This window comes from Myotis myotis, unplaced genomic scaffold, assembly GCF_014108235.1.
Source record: "Myotis myotis isolate mMyoMyo1 unplaced genomic scaffold, mMyoMyo1.p scaffold_m19_p_7, whole genome shotgun sequence".
NCBI lineage: Eukaryota > Metazoa > Chordata > Mammalia > Chiroptera > Vespertilionidae > Myotis > Myotis myotis.
This window is the reverse complement of record NW_023416379.1, coordinates 11,658,444-11,675,418: the sequence shown is the minus strand read 5'-3', so window position 1 is coordinate 11,675,418 and position 16,975 is coordinate 11,658,444. Positions and strand designations below refer to the sequence as shown.

Below are 16,975 nucleotides of genomic sequence, written 5' to 3'. Positions count from 1 at the left end.
TCTAGTGTGTTCACTGACTCCCATCCCCACCCTATTCCCATGACCAGCATCTTATTTTCCTACAAAGTTCTTTGGCTTAAATGTCACCTCTGCAGAGGGACCTTCTGTGAGCAACTCACCAAAAGTGTTCCATCTTTATGAGATTTCACATGGTTTTCTTTAGCACTGTTGTTTTTTTTAGAACTTGCAATTTATAATTTTATAATTACCTGTTGATATAGTAGTCCTAATATTTTTAAATACTTCCCAATTTATGTTTCTTTATAAGTTTCTCTCTCTTTGCCCCAAATCTGCCTTACAGCTCCAAAAAGAGAGAGAGAGAGAGAGAGAGAGAGAGAGAGAGGAGAGAGAGAGAGAGAGAGAGAGAGAAGGTACTTGACCTTTTTAGTAAGTTAGTAGACTTGAAAACCAAGCCTGGAGGAGAGAGGGTTATCTAAAATCCATTAGCTCCTTGTTAATATACTAAATGCCAGTTTTGGTAACTAGGACCTACAATTCTATATAAAGATGATCTAATTAAAAAAGAAAAAAGGAGGACGTTGATCTAATAAAAAAGGGGAAGTGAGTAGAAACACCGCTCCTGCTAAGCCCTGGAGAAGTGTAGGAAGAAGAGAGCCTGACAGGCAGAGGGAGGAGGGTGAGGATGTTGGATATCTAGGTCGTGCATCCTCCCCTGTAGGGTTCAGTCAGATTGGGTGTGGGCAACATCAAGGGCATGGAGCAACTGCCCACTCCTCCCAGTGTGGGAGGATGGCACGGAGATCATTGAGCAGGGGACCCCCACCATGACACGGAGACCCAGCATCCTGAAGGAGGTAGAATGGCATGTCCACACGGAGGATGTCTAGTGTGAACTTTTAAGCCTCCTTTGTTTCCCACCTGGTGTGAACATTTTGTTGAAAGCTAGAGATTAGGCCACGGAGTGCCCTGTGGGTGTGCAGCGGAGGCAGGAATGCATTCCCTGCGCCTCATCAGCAGATATAGGACACAGTGCAGTCTCAGGACAGAAAGGTTATGGTTAGAAAGAGAAAAGGGAAAACCAGTTCACTGGGGAAGGGTCCAAAGACAAAGTAAAGAGATCATAGACAGCACATAGCAGCTGGGGCCTGCAGGACGGCCAGCCCAGTCACTCGATGTAATTCCTGATCATCCTACTCTGAGACTTGTGAAGATCCAAGGGGCAGTGGGGTCCAAAGGATGCTTCACTGTGACCCTGTAAATCACACAAGACTTTCACCCAGCATATATCCTGACACCATCGTGGAGAAGAGGGAAGGAGTATAATTTGCCTAAAAATAAGAGAGGTTGAGCTATTATCCAGAAAAGACTGCGCCTCACCTACCAAGATTATTTAAAATATTGAATTGGACTAGATTTTTAAACTATATTCATAAATGACGCTAATTTTCTTCTGCCAGGTGGGGGCTCTGAGAAAGACCTAATTAATTACAAACAGAATAAAAGAGCTACATTGTTTCCTGTTCGTATGAATTGTAATGAGATAAATGTTATCACCTTCTGACATTTATTATATGTATCTCTATGAGGACAGGTGCCACAATGCTGGTGTAATAGGTGTTCAATGAATGAATGGATGAATGAATGAATGAATATTGGTTAAGCATGCTGTATAGACATTTCTCAGACAACTGTTAAGGAAAAGGTAATATTTAATCAACCAGCTATTTATGTCTGGGGAAACCGAATCTGTTAATTAACCTGACAGTGTAATGAAGAGTAAAGCCATTAGAATCTAATCTGGTTTCTACCTCTGGTTATCCCACTAAATACCTGTGTGGCTTAGAGTAATCTTAGATTTTCTTTTAGATATTAAGGTCTGAATGTAAAGTCTTTTTAATATTCAATAATTTTTTATAGCTCTAGGTTTCCTTATGTGTTAAGTGAGCATTTTCCATCTATCATCTATCTATCTATTTGGATTACTAAGTGTTAAAATAATGTCAGTTTTATAAAACGGTGGTAGCTAATAAGGATAGTAACGTTGCAGACTACTATTAAAAAGAAACCAAAAACTTTGTTCTGGTTCATTTATATTAATTATGGAAAACTGGCAGTAACTCAAATTCTCTTTCTTCTAAAATTCCCTACCTGGGTTATGTTATCAGTGAGGATTGTCTAATGACTTCCAATCACCATTCACTTTCATGTCTTTACCTATATATCCAGGTGGAATTTAATGACCCAGTGCTGGGCTCAGGAACCTGACCAAAGACCTACTTTCCATAAAATTCAAGACCAGCTTCAGTTATTCAGAAAAATGTCCTTAAACAGTATTTCTCAATGCAGAGAAGAAGCAGACCCTGGTGGAGTCATAAACGAGGGCTTTGATGGTAAGTTTGATTCTTTGTCAAAATGTTCTGCTTTTTCTCCCTTGTAGACTGAACAAGGTTAAAATGGTCATGCTGCCGGGGTGGGGCTGGGCTCTGGCTCCATCCTAGAGCCTGTGCTCAGACTTTGCAGCGACAGGGCTGGGGTCAGGGAACTGCCCGCACGCTCTCCCCACTTTGTTATCCACTTGTGACCTACTCGACAAGATACACCGATGTTACTACGTCAAAGTGACTTAGGTGCCAACTTTTGGCAGACCACATTGAAATTCTAAATAGTGTTAAAAAACACAGAGAAGCAGACATAGATATGCAGAATAATGATGCAGGAGGAGTTTAACCGGGAATATAACCAAACTTGGATAATTTAGACAGAAACAAGCAATTCTGTGCCACAGAATTGTTATTTACAATGCATGCAATTCCTGAAGATAAGGAATAGTAAGGAAAGTGGAAATCACTAAACATTTTGATAATTGAGATGTGACTGAACAAAGTGGCCAAGAAGAGAGAAGAAATGGAATAAAAAGGCAGGGTTTGCTTATTTGTGAAGTCATGGAACTTTCCTTTCAAGGTGAACCTAAACTTAATTACCTTTAACAAAAAGAGAATGTGTTTCCTAATAGTTTGCTGCTTTGCATACTTAGCAAAGCAGAGTGACGTCTGTCTTCATTGTAATTGTCAGATACATATAAGAAGATAAGAAAGCCATGGAAGGACTTTTTTGTGAAAAAATAAAGGGTTTTAGGATTATAGGGAGCAATAATACCATGCCTATCCCATGGTCCTACTGACCTAATGGGGTGGGGAGGGAATAGAGAGAGAAGTAACATATCTGGGCATCTAGTAAAAATATCCCAGTGACTTCATCCAAACATTTGTGTAAACATCACCTCATCAGTCCCAGAAGTAATAAAGGAAACAAATCTAAATGCTCCTGTGCTGTGCTAAACATAGCCAGTCAGCCGGCATATGTCTGGTCCGTGAATACCCTGTTTTACTTGGAAGTCTTTATTTTAATATTTCCCTCTTAAAGGGAGGGTTGCTGAGTACATGCCGTCTCTGTGTTTTAAGGTTTGACCTGCAGGCTTTCTATTCAATAGTTTATAAACAAAAATAAATAAAAATCTACCCACCCTCCCTCCCTCTGCACGTCTCCTTATGCAATAAGATGTACTGATTGCTGAGAGCTTGCCAGGGTCAAGTTACTAAATATTGCTGCTCTAAGTATCACGAACCAACGACATAGTTAGCTAATGGTTTTTCTTTGACAGATGGTGCCAGAATTTGTATAAAGCATTTATTTGCCTTATATAAAAGTTTTTTTTTACAAATAACTCAACAATAGGCAAAAAATTAAAATCACATTTTATTAGAAAGTTTCCTGATATGCTATTTAATGGGATAAAAGTATGGCAGTGAGTTGCCGGACTTATATTGTAGATTTAAGTTTTTTGTTGAAATTCCAAACTTTTCTTTAGCCTAATTTCTTTAAGCCATTTAGGAACAGCCTAATTTGTCTATGGGTATTATTATATATAGCAAATTAATTTTATAAATTCTTAATGGCAATTAGTGCATATTGGTAATAATCATAACATTTAGATCCTTCCATAGATATTCAGCACTTAAGCACTAATCAAACCTGGCATCTGATAGTTATTTCTGCGGGGAAGATATTTTACAACACTGTTCAGCTATTCATGTGGTTTGAAATAAGCTGGGATGATGTTTGAATGGTAAAGAAGGCATGAGATGATGCCAAAGAGCTTGTGAGCCTGCAGCTTGGCCATCCTGTTCATCATCAGGGTCTGAAAAAAAAAAAAGAGCACATAATAGAGAATAGGAACAGTAGTCCTATGCTCTTACAATAAAATAAGGTTTGTGTCAGGTGTAGAACTTGGTAAATAGATCGATCCATTAAAGTCCAATGGGGAAAAATAGATACAATATGCTTCCCTTAGTCCTTTGACATTTTCTTACATTTCAGTTTAAATTCATTGCAAATAAACCCAGCCTGGATGTACACCAGGGCTAAGTGCAGAGGTTGCAGCCAGCAGGTCTCACCGTGCATTTGAATGCTGTCGCACGGGAAGGATGGGGAGGAGAAAGGGAAGGACCATCATCCAGCTACTGAAATAGTCCTGATTTTTCAAATATACTGTATGAAATAACAATACTATTTCTGATCATAATTTTTTTAATCCAGGTACTAATGTACAGTGATTGGAAAGTATTGATAAAAAACAGTTCCCACAATATGCCTGTGTGTATTTATCTTGTATTATGTACTTATCTTTTTGATTACCTAGAACTGTGGTTGGCAAACTGCGGCTCGCGAGCCACATGCGGCTTTTTGGCCCCTTGAGTGTGGCTCTTCCTAAGCCTTGGGAGTACCCTAATTAAGTTAATAACAATGTCCCTACCTATATAGTTTGAGTTTAAAAAATTTGGCTCTCAAAAGAAATTTTGATCATTGTACTGTTGATATTTGGCTCTGTTGACTAATGAGTTTGCCGACCACTGAGTCCTAGAGTGTTGTGAAATGTTTCCGAAGCTCTGCTATTAGGTTTCAACACGAGTTCTTAAACATTTTTGTGTAAGAAGGTCAGCCTTTAAGTAGAGAAAGAAATAATCATAAGAGCAAAACTGTGAAGAAGCTCAGTGACCCTCTGGCTGTTCGTTTTTCTGCTGCCACCTGACATCAGACATACAGTCTGAGCCTGTGCTTCCCCAGGATTCCTGTAGGGCCCTCTGCCCACACACGTGGGCCCTCCTCACACAGCACAGCAACTTCACCTTTCCCTGGGGGAGGATGAATAAGAGGACACAGACTTGAGCCAGACAGTCTGGGCTCCAATTCCAGCTGTGTGACTCTGGGCAAATTATTTAACCCCTCTGTGCCTCAATTTCTGCATCTCCTAAGTGGAGATATACTTGTATTTACTTACTAGAAGAATATGTTACTCTATGTACTGTAAATAGCTTCGAATCATGCCTGATACATAGGTAACAATTTTTATTGTTAATGATATGTATCGTGTCATTTTCCTTCTACCTCCATCCTGCCATCATAACTTGCCAGGCCAGTGTCCATTTCCCATCAGCCTTTTGAGGGCAGAAGCATGCTAGTTTTAAATTTGCCAATTACTGTTAGTGGTTTTATATGCTATTTGTCCCTGGGGGATGGCGGAGGAGGGCCAGCCACATTTGCTGCCTCGCTGTTCCTCTGGCCACACCCTGGTTCTTACTGTTCTCTCTCCCTTGAATCTTCTTCCTAAAATAGCCACATGGCATATTCTCTCTTAATTCAGGTCTCTACTAGAATTTTGCCTCATGAAAGAGGACTTTGCAGACTGCCAAACCTCAGAGGGAAAGCAAGGGAGGTTGGGTGGGTGGGAAGAGATCAACCAATTAACTTGTATGCATATATGCATAACCCAGGGACACAGACAATAGGGTGGTGAAGGCCTGGGGGGAGGGAGGGGCGATGGGTTGGGGCAGGCTGGGAGAGGTCAATGGGGGGGGGGGCACATGTAATACTTTCAATAATAAAGATTAAAAAGAATAAACAGCCCCCTCCCACCATTACTGTCTTGCTCCGTTTTCCACCTAATTTTCCTTCATAGTGCTTATTACCACTGGACATACATTTATTTGTCTGCTAATTTATGTCTGTCTCCCCCAGTTAGAATGTAAACCCCGAAGAACAAAGAAGTTTGTTTCATTCCCTGCTGTGCCATCAGTACCTAGAACCGAGCCTGGCACATAGTAGGCATCCCATACATCATATTATCTTAATAAGTGATTAAATTACGTGATCTTAAGGAATACATCCTTAAAGGTAGATTAGCTGGAGTGGCAGGATGGAAGGGTAAGCACTTTAGACAAAAGGGGCCATGATTTCTTAATTTCTATCGTAAAGACCATGACCTGCTCCACCTGTTCTAGCAGAGTTAATCAGCTGAGGGCTCTCCCACACGTTATGTGTTCTTTCATTATGGCACACATCACCCCTTAAGGTAGAGCTACTCCCCTGCTAGCCTGTATAAGCCTCAAGGACAGGGAGCATGTCTTGTCATCTTTGTGTTCCCTTAGTGATCCTCCTATAAATGTTTGCTGAACCAATGTATAAGGTTGGTGTTACAGTTCTCATACTGCCTGTATACAAATAAAGAAAATCAAATACATGCTGGAATAACTTTTTTTTTTTTTCACAGATGAAGATGGCAACATGGTTTGTGTGAATTTGGATGACAGTGTGCCAATTGCTTTAATGGAAACTAAGAACCAAGAAGGGTTAAACTATATGGTACTTGCTACAGACTGCAGCCAAGGTGAAGATCCTTCTGAGGGTCCTCTAGGCTCCAAGGAATCTGAATCTTGTGGTCTGAGGAAAGAAGAGCAGGAACCACATGCAGACAAAGGTATCTGCCAAGAAAAACAAGTGGCTTACTGCCCTCCTGGCAAGCCTGAGGGCCTGAACTATGCCTGTCTCACTCACAGTGGACATGGAGATGGGTCTGATTAATAACTCGGTTTGGGAAATGCAGAGTTGAGATAAACACTGCCATTAAGTAGTTATTGAAAGGAAACCCTGGTAGAATGACAGATGTTGAGGTGGTCTATGACTCTGAATTAACACTGGAAAGTTCCTGGATTCTAATCTTGGTTCTGAGAGCCACTTGGTTTCAGTTCTGACAATTCCCGTACAACTGTTTAACTTCAACAAGATTCTGAGGTGAACCACTGAGCATTTGGAAAGCAAAGGAAGACTCATGAGTCTGGTAGGACAACTGCTCTCCCTTACCCTTGAGGTCACTTAGACCACTGCCCACCCTTCAGTCTGGACTATAACAGAAACATCTTGGTCAGATGGTTAGAGACAAAAGAGGTATGTTCAAAGATCTGAAGGAGGTGTGAGAAGCATGCTTGGGGGCCCAGCTGAACTACAGATTATCCCAAAAGGGACTGAGGAAATGCCTACATAACTCTACATGTTCCAAAGGAACCAGCATCTATGACATAAGAAATCGCTTGGGATGCTATTGCTATAATAACATATTGTTTCTAATGACTATTCTGAAATATTTTGGAGGTTTTGAAATAATGAAAATAGGACCATGAAGATGTATAAATCCTAAAGCTTAGCATCGGGTTGTATAAAAATTGCTCAGTGACTGACATGCTGTCATGGAAATTAGCTAATATAAAGATTGTTTTTATTTGCCATATCTATTTTATATATACAGTACTTAAGATTATGTTTAGCATAAAATTGTCCTTAAAATTAAATATAAATGATTATACAATGCACATTCAAGCTCTGTGATTTTTTAGCAACTACATGAAATAATAAATACCTAAATGAGAACTATTTAAAATATTCTTTGGTGAAACATTCTGATTTAAAGCCTATCATTATTATTGTTATTATTATTATTAATTATTACAGCTACCTATTTAAACTGAAGTCTCAACTGCTCTAAAAGCAATGCTAATGAAAGCTTTCTGGGTCTTCCTCAGTTGCAGTCTACAGGATGTTCGCTAGATTCAGAGAGGAATATTTTAGCAAATATTCCACTGTAGCAAAACCTACAGTGGAAGAGGATCACGTATCCCCTTCCACCTTGGATAACTTAGTTCATTTTTAAACTGGCCTTCGCCGATGATTGGCTGATGGTGAGGAACACAAGGAAGTCAATGTGCTCCCTGTGCTCTGTGGTGAACAGCCTCCAAGTAATGGTCCAGGATTTGGGGTCACATCTGTTGTTCCGCTGAACAAGGCAGAATGTTTTCTCTGATCTTCTGACCCTCTAATGGGCATTTATCATTGTTTGTGAGAGCCCAGTAGCTGACACTGCTTCCTGAGTCAGGGGGTTCCGCCACCTTCATCCCGGGGTGGGAGCTATGTTTCATTTGCTCCTCCAGGATCTCTTGAGCAGGAAGGCAGGCATGGGACCTGGCCCCCACCACTCAGACACACTCACAGGCCCCTAATTGAGAGCTGAGGATGCAAAGAAACAGGGCTCACGGTGAGTCTTTCCTGGGGATGGTGGCAACTGCTGTTGGTCTGGCACAACTGCAGTGTCCAGGGCCAGGAGGGTTGGCAGAGCAGGTCTAGAGCCTGGTGTCTCTGGCAGCTGGGGTAACCAGACTGACCGGCTCTGCTGTTTGTTTCTAGCCATTGCTCCAGGCTCCATAACCCCCCCAGTCTGGGATTCTATCAGTAAATCCCCATATCCTTTTACTAAATGTTAAATCAACCAGGGTCAGTTTTCGTTGCTTACAACCAGGACTTTTGCTCTGCCAGTGCAATGGACTTTTATTTTGAAAAATACAATGGAATCAGAAACATATAGAAGAATTGGATTTTCAGTGTAATATGTATGCATCACGACTTGGACAGTAAAGAAATGTATAGACTATCTGAGGAGAAGATCCCATAAAATATCATGTTTCATCTAATATGTAAGTGCAAATTAGTAGTCTTTTTTATAATTCATAATGAATTAAATTGGTAGAAATATTTAATACAAAATAAAATAGGCAATGGCTAAAGTCTCTCACAGATAAAATTTATTATGGATAATAGTAACTGATAAAATACAAATGGCCGGTATTATTAAGAACTATGTAGTTAATTCTGTAAAAGTTAGATTTTGTAAGTAAGAGAAAAAATTGTCAGTGGCTCAAAATGGCACTTATTAAAATGTATTTCTCATTAAAATTTAACAGAAGTATAAAATCTTATTAATGATTTTTTTAATTGAAAAATATGACCTACGCATATTAGATCTGGGGGAAATAATGACTTCCAAAGGCAGAAACTATAATAGGTAAATGAAAACAAAACAATATAAAAGCTGGTCAATAAATCTAATCTTCATTTTAAATTGTTCAAAGAGAAGTAATAATCCATAAGAAGGGATGGGGGATAAATGGTGATGGGAGGAGACTTGACTTGGGGTGGTGAACACACAATACAATATACAGCTGATTTATTATAGAATTGTGTACTTGAGACCTATATAATTTTATTAACCAATCAGTTCAATTAAAAATAAATAAATGGAAAAGTATGCAAGTTGAAAATGAAAAATATTGTTCATGATTTAACACGACCAATTGAACAGAATGTTGGTATTATTCTGATGAAAACACTTGACTGGAAACATCCTTGAGAAAACAGCCTGTCCCTGGCCCCAGGTACACTCTATGTTGCCTATCCAGACTGGTTTTTCCTGGCCTGTTAGACTCTCCTCACCCATTCTTCTTTGCTTATCTAAATCCCACTCATCCTTTAGGATCAGCTCATATCCCAATTTTTTGGAAAGGCTAGTTTCTAGCTCCCTTCTCTTCCTTTCTCAGAATTACTGTGGCCTTTCTTGTCAGTACATCTCATTTGGCAGTAACCCCTTGTAAACCTGTCCTATTTCTATATAGCTTACCTACTTAAGCTTTCTGAAGATAGGGTGGTGTTTTTTAACCCTCTATATCAGTGGTTCTCAACCTTCCTAATGCCGCGACCCTTTAATACAGTTCCTCATGTTGTGGTGACCCCCAACTATAAAATTATTTTCGTTGCTACTTCATAACTGTAATTTTGCTACTGTTATGAATCATAATGTAAATATCTGATATGGAGGATGTATTTTCATTGTTACAAGTTGAACATAATTAAAGCATAGTGATTAATCACAAAAACAATATGTAATTATAAATGTGTTTTCCGATGGTCTTAGTGACCCCTGTGAAAGGGTCGTTTGACCCCAAAGGGGTCGCGACCCACAGGTTGAGAACCGCTGCTCTATATCAACTCTAAACCAAAGTAGATATTCATGTTTAATGGATTAATTGGCTGATTTTCTCATCATCCTTATCCAATAAGTCCTCACTTGTAATTCATGGAGGGATGCCAGAAAATTGATCTGAAGCCAAGAGGGACTCAAGAAGATTATTTTGATGCTGAGTTATCTCCCAAGACCTACACAGACAAATTATAGAAGTTGGGGCACTGCTTTGAGCTTCAGATCAGACTTAGGTGGGGCCTGAAATTCTGGAAGCCCTTGAAATGGTGGTGAATATATGATAAAAGAGGCAAAAAATTATTTTATCATTGTCAATTTTTCCATCTCAAACTCACCTTTTATTTTATAATGGCTTTTATGGATATGGGATAAATTTTAAGGTGCCATAGACTTCTCTTTGACCTTCTCTTCTTGGTAAAAGAAACTTTGTTTTGCAGTTGGTCAGGGCTATTCTGTGTCCCAATCAGATGACCTATCACAATCCTTACAGGCTTCTTTACAACCAGAAGAATCAAGGGGTCAAAATATACCACCCAAACTCTATTGTAAATATTTCAGAATATTTTCTTCCAGCTTTTTTTGTTTATTTTCATAGCAGGAGTAGTTGTATCTAGTATTTTTATTTAACATGATAGCATATACTTTCCCCCTTATCATTAAAAATTATTTGTTAGTGTTTCTAATGGCTGCAAAAAGTCCCTTAGATTGGATAAGCTGTAGTTTACTTCTCCCTTATAAATCTACCCATTCATTCATTCTTTCACTCATCCAATAAACATTCTTTGATTTGTTACTATGCAGAAAGCATTGTTATTGGCACTAGAAATAGAGCAATAAACAAAGTGTCTACCTTGATGGATGTTACTTTCTGGCATTCTAGTTGATAGAGAAGACATAATAAATGCAACACAAGCAAAAATATATAGACAAATATTGTATATATTACATGACAAAGGATGCTGAATGCTAATAGAAATATGAATAAAAGAACAAGGTATAGCCAGAGAGAGAATGAGGGTAGTTACTATTTTATGTTGGGTAGCCAGGGAAGACTACTCTGATAAAGAAATACTTAGGGCCTGGCCAGTGTTGCTCAATGGTTGGGCATCAACCTATGAACCAGCGGGTCACAGTTCAGTTCTCAGGGCACATGCCTGGGTTGTGGGGCTTGATCCCCAGTGTGTGGCTGTGTGGGAGACAGCTGATCAATGATTCTCTCTCATCATTGATGTTTCTGTCTCTCTCTCCCTCTCCCTTCCTCTCTCTAAAGTCAATATATATGTGTGTGTGTGTGTGTGTGTGTGTGTGTGTGTGTGTGTATATATACACATACATATATGAAATACTTAGGAAAAACCTCAAATAAGTAAAAGAATGGGTCATAAGAACATGTAGTAGAGGAAAAGTCAAGTTCAAAAGCCCTCCCTGGTGGAAACAGGCTTGGCCTGCATAAGGAGCAGCACCAAGGCAGGAGTGAAGTGAGGGAGGGGAGAATGGTACTGGAGGTCAGATCATACAGGCTGTTGTAGGCTTAAAAGGAATTATGAACTGTGTGACGTAAACTGGGACTATCCTAGGCAAACTGGGGCATACGGTTACCTTATGAATGATATCCAACACAGTTCATAGTTTCAGTCTTCAAACACTTTGTTCACTTGGCTTCTAGAATTCCACTCTCTTGATTTTCCTACTACTTCTTAAACCCCTCCGTCTTAGTTTTCTTGGCAGGTTTGTCCTCCACTTCCTACTGTCTAAACATGGGAGTGACTCTGGCCTCAGTCCTTGAATATCCTCTTTGTTTAAATACACCTCTGGCTGAGGTAGTCCCAGAGGTAGTCTCAGCCTCATCTAAATATTGACAACTTTTCAGCCCGAACACCTCTCCTTGATCCCTCTACAACTGCATACTCAGCTCTCTCCTTAGATCTCTAGCAATCATCTCAAAACTAACAGGTCCCAACTGAGCCTCTGATTGCCACCCTGCCTCTCAAAATGAATTCTTCTCCATCTCAGTGAGTAGTAACTTTATTCTTCTGGTGCTCAGTGATGGTCTGTTCCGCAGGCCAGAGCTGATGGTAGGAGAGGCCATCCCAGATCTGGGCTTAACATCCACGGATATGAGGCAGCCCTGACAGGCCACACAGCTGCACTTGACCACTAGAAGCCAGAGGACCCCCAGCCATGTAATGATGAGGAGACAGCCAATGGGGTTGACCAAAGAGAGTTATGCAGATGCTTAATAAAGCATGTTGTCCCTAGGATCAAAACAGAGGGGCAATTTAACATCTACAATCAGCAAAAGGTAAAAATGGAGGAGTAGGAGGCTGATGTGGTCATTCTAATAATAAAAATTGTGGTCCTTGCTCAGATCCTAGATCTGAGCCAATTTTCAAATTTATAGCCCATTGACTGAAGAAGTGGACAGGTCCTAGGAGAAGAACGCTAGACCATCATCATAGTATATACTGTAATGACACCCCACAGGGAACTATGGCCACTTACCCTAGTGACTGCACCCTGGAGAAGGAGGGAATCCCGCGCCCAGACATTTCAGACAATTGGACATAGGGTCTGAATTGCTTCAGGTATCCAGAGACCTGAAGCATCACCCCCTGCCTCTGGCAGAGTGGAGTTTATGGAGCCAGGTATTAAAGTAAGTCCTAGCTAAAGTCTAACCTTCACTGGGTCCCCACTGATGGTTCTTCTCACCAATTCTAACTGAATATAACTTCATTATGGTTTCCCTCAGAGTATAAGTCTGACACTACCCGAGGTCCTTTTCTTACTGCTTTAAAAAACTCTGAGTGAAAATGTGTTTTCAGAAGTCTTTAAACAAGGAAAATCAAGTATCATGAGCTCAGTTCTCTCTCTCTCTCTCATTATCATCATCATCATCATAAAAATCTTTCTGTAGGTGCCCTTCTCTTAATTTCTGAATGTGAAGGAGAAACTGTCTGAAATAAAAAGGAGATTTCGCACTCCACAAAGCAAGGTGGGATGCTACTAATAATACAGAACTTTTAGGTAGTGCTTCCAGAGACATCAGAAAATTCTATAGAAGCAGGTGCAATGAAACAAAAATCATGATACCGGAGGGAAAAATATCCAATTGTTTTCTGGGATAGATTACACATTGGATAAAATGCACTGGAAGAAGAAAAAAGAAATAGGATTGTATCTCATAAAAGTAAACACCAATGATAAACAATATTTTGTGTTTTGTTTTCCATCCCATTTCATAATAATACCATTACTGGCACAGGGCCAATAACATAGTTGCCAAAAATAAGGGCAAGGCTCTAGTAATGAGAATTGGCAGGAAAAGAAATAAGCTTGTGACATTCCCATCAATTATAATATTTTTTGAGTAAGTGTGTGTATAGAATTTTAAGCCACTTGGTTTGCTTTTCCTAAGTGAAAACTATTTTTATTTGAAGTATTCTAAAGAATGTTCCAAATTAGAAGGTTAATTGAATATTTTAGTGGTTGTAAATACATGTAGAGACTAAAGTATGTACTCTGAAAATAAATGTTGGTAAAATTTCTAATTGGTAACTAGATCATTAGAGTCATGCAAATATTGATTAGGAATCAGAACATTTTAATTCCTTAATTTTGTTTGCAAAGTTTAGTTGAACTTTAACCTAAATTTCTCTTATGTTGTAATTTTATGTATTGATTCATTTATGCTGTTTTGATAGGAAATAATGATGACAGTTGAGGATAGTTTGAGCAAAATCACTGAGACCATTTTGAGACATTGGGAGATAGCAGGATGAGAGCTTATTAGGAGATCCTAAGAACAAAACAAAGGATCAGGGAATTTGCTGCCACTGATTTTCTAGGGCAAATAAGTGAATTCCAGTAAGGCAGAGGGAGTTTAGGCATCGTATTTTTTAGATGAGCTTAATTTCATAAGAATACATTGGAAACTCATAGAAATACTGCAGTTTGAAGCGGACATGACACTACATTGTGGGGGAACTTTAGATTTTTTTTCTTAATGAGTTAAACTTTTTTTTAAGTGAAAAATTCCAAATAAAGGGCAATGTTCAAGATATATTTCTCTAAGCAATATGCTTCTCTACACATTAATTCTTCAGTAAAACAGTTTACTCCTTCCCCCTGCAAGAGAATTTGTGTCTTCTTGAAGTGAGCTTTGATTAGCAGAATCAGGTCCGCTGACTCTACCAGTGGCCACTCTGCCTGGACGTGATGTTTCCGCCGGAGTGGAGGTCAAGGCTGGAAACAACTGTTCCTGAAGGCTGCCTTGCCTTTTTAGGTTATGAGGGTCTCTCTGTGTTTAGGGTAACGTGATTGACAGCTCCACTCCAGTTCCAATTAGCACCCTATAATTTATTAGCTTCTGCTTTCAGATTATGCGGTAACTTCACAAATATTTCAACCACGGAAACAGCAGCTATCAAGTGTCTCTTTCCTGATCCAGCCTCTGGGGCTGGAGTGAAATACAAGGAAAGAGCGGTACAGTTGGTCTGTCAAGTGAGAATAATCATTTGTGTCTGTGCCTGTCTGAGGGCATGGTTCTCTGATTTCTGTTTAGGCGTGTGTGTGTGTGTGTGTGTGTGTGTGTGTGTATGGGATATATTTTAGGTAAATAGATTTCATTGTGCAGATACTGTGCTTGTATTATTAGAGTTCCATTTCATTTATTCATGGGAGATGGGAGAGAGCTGGTGGTGAGCAAATGTGAAATTTACATTTGCTTAGCCCTGTTGCTTGTGTAAATATCAAAACTTCCATTACGTACAAACAGCAACTATAATAACCATACCGCCTTTACAACATTACCACTTTTCTCCAGATTTTAGGAATATGTAATAGATATGAATAATAATAATCTGAAAATCTTGCAAGGAAGAATGGAATATATAGAGCAAAGACTTTGACAAGTACAATCAAAATATGAATTATTTCCATGCAAATTCCCAACAGACTTAAAGCAGGTTTAGAAAAGAATCATGGTTTCCAGTTTCTTCTATTTTAAGTCTTCTCAAACGTTTTTCCATTTTTCTTCCATGCTTTGATACCTAATGAATTACATTTAAAAATGCATTTTATGGAAATGGCATTTATGAGGAAAGTAGTTTGTCTAAGTTTTCTTTCTTATGTCCTCAATCTCCGAAGTAACAAATCACTAAGTGTTTTATGAAAACGAGTTCCTGGTTTATTTTGCTAGAACATGTGTAGATGCCTACACACAAAGGCAGGGTTTGTGACTCTCAGTGAACTGGAGGTGAAGGTTACCTTAACAGTTGTTTCCCTCGGATGCAAAAGGGCAGAGAAAACGCAGTACTTACCCAGAAAGAGTGGTCCGAGATGCTTCCAGTCAGGGAGACCGAGCCCCGGCACCCATCACCCCGGCCTTCCCTCCCATCCAGGCCCAAATGATTCTTAAGTCGTTGCTAGAATTTGCCATCCATTGGAATAGAACTTCAAAGGGGAAATGAGACAGGATGGCAACTCCTTCTAAACTAAAGGCGCAGAACAGATAGGATTAATTCCCTGTAGTTGGGTGACTGAGTTCCCAGCCAGAGGGCAATCGGCAAAAGGATTACTTGGTGGTGGCGAGTCGTCTCTCCCCTTTTCATCACCTCTCCCTCACGGTGAGGCCACGCACAGAGGCAAAACTGGATGATAGGACCCAGAAAATCCCAATAGGCGTGATCAGAGGAGAATCTAATCTTTCTTTCAGGCCCCAAAAAGGCGTAATATAGGGGAAAGCATCATGTTTTCTCATGTTATCCTTTCCTCACGTCTCACTTCCTTGAATATCCTTCTTTTCAACTACTAGGACCTTCTCTAATCTGCATGGTTTCATGAATATTAGCAACATGGTCATGGGAATTCATATTTTGCATGACTTGGTGGGCCCAAGAATGTCAGTGAGGGTTAATTCCCCAAAGTCCTCTCTGATGTTCTTATTACACTGGATCATTGTAGTTTAAGATCATCTTGTATTTCTGCTTTAGGAAGGCACAGCATGGAGGAAAATGCTCTGCTCCGTGTGTCCCATGTGCCTGGTCACCGGAGCCCACTCAGCAGTCTGGAGGTCTGCTCAGGACTGCCCCAAAGGCCAGTTCCAGTGAATGAGTCTCCCCACCGGCACCCTGATATTCAGGTCAGATGCAGCTCAGGAGAGAGGCTTCAGTCATCAGAATCCTGTGGCTGGGAAAGTGCTCCCAGTGGGATCTGATCAGAGATCTCGTGCGTGCTCCTGCAGGTGCAGCACAGGTAAACAGCCTCTTTCAGCGAGGACTACTTGGAGAAGGTGTGCAGCAGAGAATGCACTGCTGTGCTTTCTGCTTCCACTGCGTACTCAGTGACAACTTCTAAAAAGCAAGCTGGAACTTAATGCATTTTATTCATGCTTGTATAGTGCAGTGATCCATGCCAATGGAACATGGATTAAAAAATCCACAGAGAAGTCCAAAGTTAATTTTAGCGATTACTTCAATGTCCGAACTTCAGGCTAACTCTTACACGACTTGGCTAGGTTGGGTGTGAAGAGCTTCAGAGCAGTGAAGGCTAATTAAACCCTGAAGTGAATGAAGAGCAGCAGTTACTAGTAAAAGTTCTCCTTGGAGAAGAATGGAATTCTGTGTCTGACTGACTGGTTAAGGTAGTGGCATCTGATGAAGGGTCTGGGCAATGTCCTATGACAGTTCCTTTGAGACCTGGGATTCTGTAGGTTCTACTATTTGCTGCCCTGCCTCTTCCCTTCCTTAGTCATCTATTGGGGAGGAGAAATGAAGCCCACAATTGAGAAGCCAAAGACAAATCAGAGGTGGACAAGCA

General features: G+C 40.0%; 1 protein-coding gene and 1 long non-coding RNA gene across 3 annotated transcripts in view; one reads left to right on the top strand and one right to left on the bottom strand.

Annotated features, from left to right (window-relative positions):
• Positions 1-7,664, top strand: part of ROS1 (ROS proto-oncogene 1, receptor tyrosine kinase) — a 91,074-nt gene extending 83,410 nt beyond the window's left edge. For both annotated transcript variants that reach the window (XM_036317811.1, XM_036317812.1), the window contains 2 exons: positions 2,188-2,351; positions 6,569-7,664. In XM_036317811.1, the coding sequence (XP_036173704.1) occupies positions 2,188-2,351; positions 6,569-6,879 (475 nt within the window). In that variant the 3' untranslated portion in view covers positions 6,880-7,664. The remainder of the gene's footprint in view (positions 1-2,187; positions 2,352-6,568) is intronic.
• On the bottom strand, positions 3,700-15,605 carry LOC118660417. The gene is made up of 2 exons (XR_004968913.1): positions 15,478-15,605; positions 3,700-4,159 (listed from the first exon to the last, which is right to left on the bottom strand). It is a non-coding gene; the product is annotated as an uncharacterized LOC118660417 (long non-coding RNA).
• Between the last annotated feature and the right edge of the window lie 1,370 nt (positions 15,606-16,975).